The sequence below is a fragment of the Brassica oleracea genome, chromosome C3 (genome assembly GCF_000695525.1).
Source record: "Brassica oleracea var. oleracea cultivar TO1000 chromosome C3, BOL, whole genome shotgun sequence".
In the NCBI taxonomy this organism is placed as follows: Eukaryota; Viridiplantae; Streptophyta; class Magnoliopsida; order Brassicales; family Brassicaceae; genus Brassica; species Brassica oleracea.
Window position 1 is genome coordinate 58,611,962 of NC_027750.1, and position 3,064 is coordinate 58,615,025.

The following is a 3,064-nucleotide window of genomic DNA, read 5'->3' on the forward strand; positions in this document are numbered from 1 at the left end:
GGTTATTGTGATTTTTTTTAATTATTTTAATAGTTTAAAATTAAACAAATTTGATAGAAGATACATTATTTTTTATTAGATCTTTATTATTCAAAATCACTAATTGTCATATATCCTTTAGCCACATCAAACAATTCTGTAATATTTATTTAAGAAAATAATAAATGACATTAATAATTAATTTATTGTTAGTTTAATAAAAATCTTATTATATAATTAGATGTACCAACATATTTCTCTAATAATTCTAAGAATTATCCTAATGATGACACGTGGCTACAAAAAGAAGTCCTAATGTTTCACAAATAATATATAGGGGATACTCCTGCTTAACGATCTCGAGTTTCATTGTTACCTCAGAATTCTCAATTTGATGGACAGTTTATGCTAAGGTTTAAGAGCGTGCTAAGAAAAACTGCCGCCTCCAGATCGTATCGTTTGCTTCAAAATAGAATTTGAAGCAACGCGTAAACTCCTCGGTTACGAGTTCAAGTTCTGTCAAAACGTAAATTGTCATTTGCTTGGTCAGACACAAATAAACCTATATTTTAAGCCTCGTTGAAAATCGAAATCAACTTAGTTGTCACTTGTCAGTACTCTCTCTTGGAGAATTAGTTGGATCTCAACCCAGAGACCTCTTACTTAAGAAAATGCCTTACATTCATTTAATGATATGATATCACATAAGACATGAAAATTTCATGGGCATGGACAGTCCAACACCAAGTAAGAGACGGTGACCGACAGAAACGTAAATCTATTTGCATAAACAGCGTGACCCTATGATATACACCTTTGTTTGCAAAATATATATATATATATATAGATTTTAAGGAATTATTTTTTTTGGATATCTTTTATATAATAAAACACAAGTCATCCTCCCAATCAAATTCTGCCCCATAATTAATGTTTTACTTTTCAAAAAAACAATTATTAAGAAGATAGTGATTCTCTCTTTTGGGCTTTATTACTCGTTTGCTAACATACATTTCGTTAACAAAGTGGGGCCTCAGTGTCTAATAACAAGTTTCTTTCATTGATTTCCGTCTAGTTTAACAGATATTTTCTACTTCTTCAACCAGATCTACTTGACGTGATCTTAGTTGAAAATCACAAATCAAAGGGCTTTAATTTTGGTAAGGCTTTTCTGGTGGAATGGGGTCAATCTGGGTTTCAGAAGTGGTGAGATGTCGTCACAGTTAGATAAGCCATTACTAAATATGTTTTTAGCGGAAGAAGAGGAACCGTTCGTGCTTCCTGATCATCTGGAGTACCACTCTACAGGTCGAAACTCTTTAAGTCTGGTGGGGCGTATTTTGAATCCTCAGTGTCAGAAAATGTCAGATGTGATTTTGGATATGCCTCGGAAGTGGAAATTATATGATAGAGTTAAAAGTGTGGCTCTTTCTAAAGAAAGATTTCAGTTCATATTCACACATGAGCATGACTTGCAAGATGTATTGGACAAAGGCGTCCACACGTCGAATCTATGGCCGCTTGTTCTGGAAAGATGGGTGGAGAAGCCGCCTGTAGATTATCTCCAATATATATATGTGTGGGTTCAGATGAGGAATATTCTGATCAATTACTACACAAAGAAAGCACTATTTGTCCTGGGGGAAGTTTTGCTGGAGAAGTGATTGAAGTTGCTTTTGATCCAGAAAAGCCACAGGTTAAAGAGTACATAAGGGTTTATGTAAAGTTTAATGTGTCTAAACCTCTGAGAAGGGCGAAAAAAGTTACGATTCCAGGAGGAGAAGAGGTGAACATCTTATATGACTATCAAAGAATTCAGAAAAGATGTTATACTTGTCAGCGTCTTACTCACGAGCAACCTCAATGCCCTTTCTTCAAGAAGGTACATATTGTGCCAGAAAAGCTTATAGTTGCGTCGACATAGAGGATTCCACCATTGAGGATGTAGACTATGGATGAATCTGATCCGCTTTTCGGGTGATTCCGGAAGATCAGTTAAGATTGGATCCTTTGTCCGGAAAACCAAAGATAGCGAAAGAAGTTCTGGAAGGGATGATAATGTATCTGATGGTAGCTGATGCACCCGAAAAGATAGCTAGGATCGAAAGGATAAGGAAATCTTTGAGAGACCTTGAGAATGATCCTATTGGTCAAAAAACCATGCTCAGATTGGAACCTTTGCCTACTGTGACAAATGATCTTGATAAAGGTAAAGGAATCGTCTTCAACTTTGAGCAGAAAAAGGAAGTAGCTTATAAACCTGAGAAGTTAATGGCAAGTGCAATCTCTGCGGTTGTCAGAGTCCTACAATCTGGGAAGTTGGTTACAGCTCTGCCAGACCTGAATGAGTATTCTGGTAGTACCCAATCTGGTTTGCTGATGGAGGGTTCAACGGGTTATAGTGCTAGTTTCTTTGAGACTAATGCTTTCGGGACTACTCTAAAGAAACCTAAATCCAGAAGAAGGCCGGGAACTTACACAAGAAAAGCAAGTGGAAAACGTGCTCTCGGAGGAGATTCGGCTAAGGGGAAGAAGATAGGGGAAGGTGTGATCACAGATTTAAAAAGGAAGGCAGATGATGATGTTGAGCCATCTCAAAGCTCTACAAGGTTTAAGAAACCATTGGTAGTCCCAAATGAGGGACCGTCCAATATCTAAATGGCGATGGTGAGCTGGAATTGCCAGGGCTTGGGCCGTGCACAAGATCGGGTGATTCCAAGACTGGGGGAAATGCGTAAAGAACATTTCCCAGACATCTTGTTTTTGATGGAGACGAAGAGGCAGAGGGACGAATTGTTGATCTTCAAACATGGTTAGGCTTTGATAGGATTTTGATAGTTAATCCTATTGGGTACAGTGGAGGCTTATCGTTGCTTTGGAAGAATTCTGTGCATATTGATTTCAAGTTTGTAGATAAGCACTTGGTGGACTTCAGTGTACAGTTCGGGAAGGATCAGTTTTTTTGTTTCTTGTGTATATGGTGAACTGGTTAGAAGTGACAGACCCAGGTTGCGTGAAAGGTTATCTCGTATTGGAGCTCACAAAAAAAGAATCTTGGTGTGTGATGGGTGATTTTAACGAGATA

General features: G+C 37.6%; 1 protein-coding gene across 1 annotated transcript; it reads left to right on the forward strand.

Moving 5' to 3' along the window:
* The first annotated feature begins 1,492 nt into the window (after positions 1 to 1,492).
* On the forward strand, positions 1,493 to 2,637 carry LOC106331072. The gene is made up of 2 exons (XM_013769424.1): positions 1,493 to 1,861; positions 1,975 to 2,637. The coding sequence occupies exons 1-2, from the start codon at positions 1,493 to 1,495 to the stop codon at positions 2,635 to 2,637; spliced, it is 1,032 nt and encodes a 343-aa protein (XP_013624878.1).
* The last annotated feature ends 427 nt before the right edge of the window (positions 2,638 to 3,064 follow it).

What these genes read in the sequence shown, in the direction of transcription:
- LOC106331072 (XM_013769424.1), top strand. Translation starts at nt 1,493, where the DNA reads ATGGCCGCTTGTTCTGGAAAGATGGGTGGAGAAGCCGCCTGTAGATTA. An exon ending in AATGCCCTTTCTTCAAGAAG is followed by an intron (nt 1,862 to 1,974) that starts GTACATATTGTG and finishes CCGGAAGATCAG; the next exon opens with TTAAGATTGGATCCTTTGTC.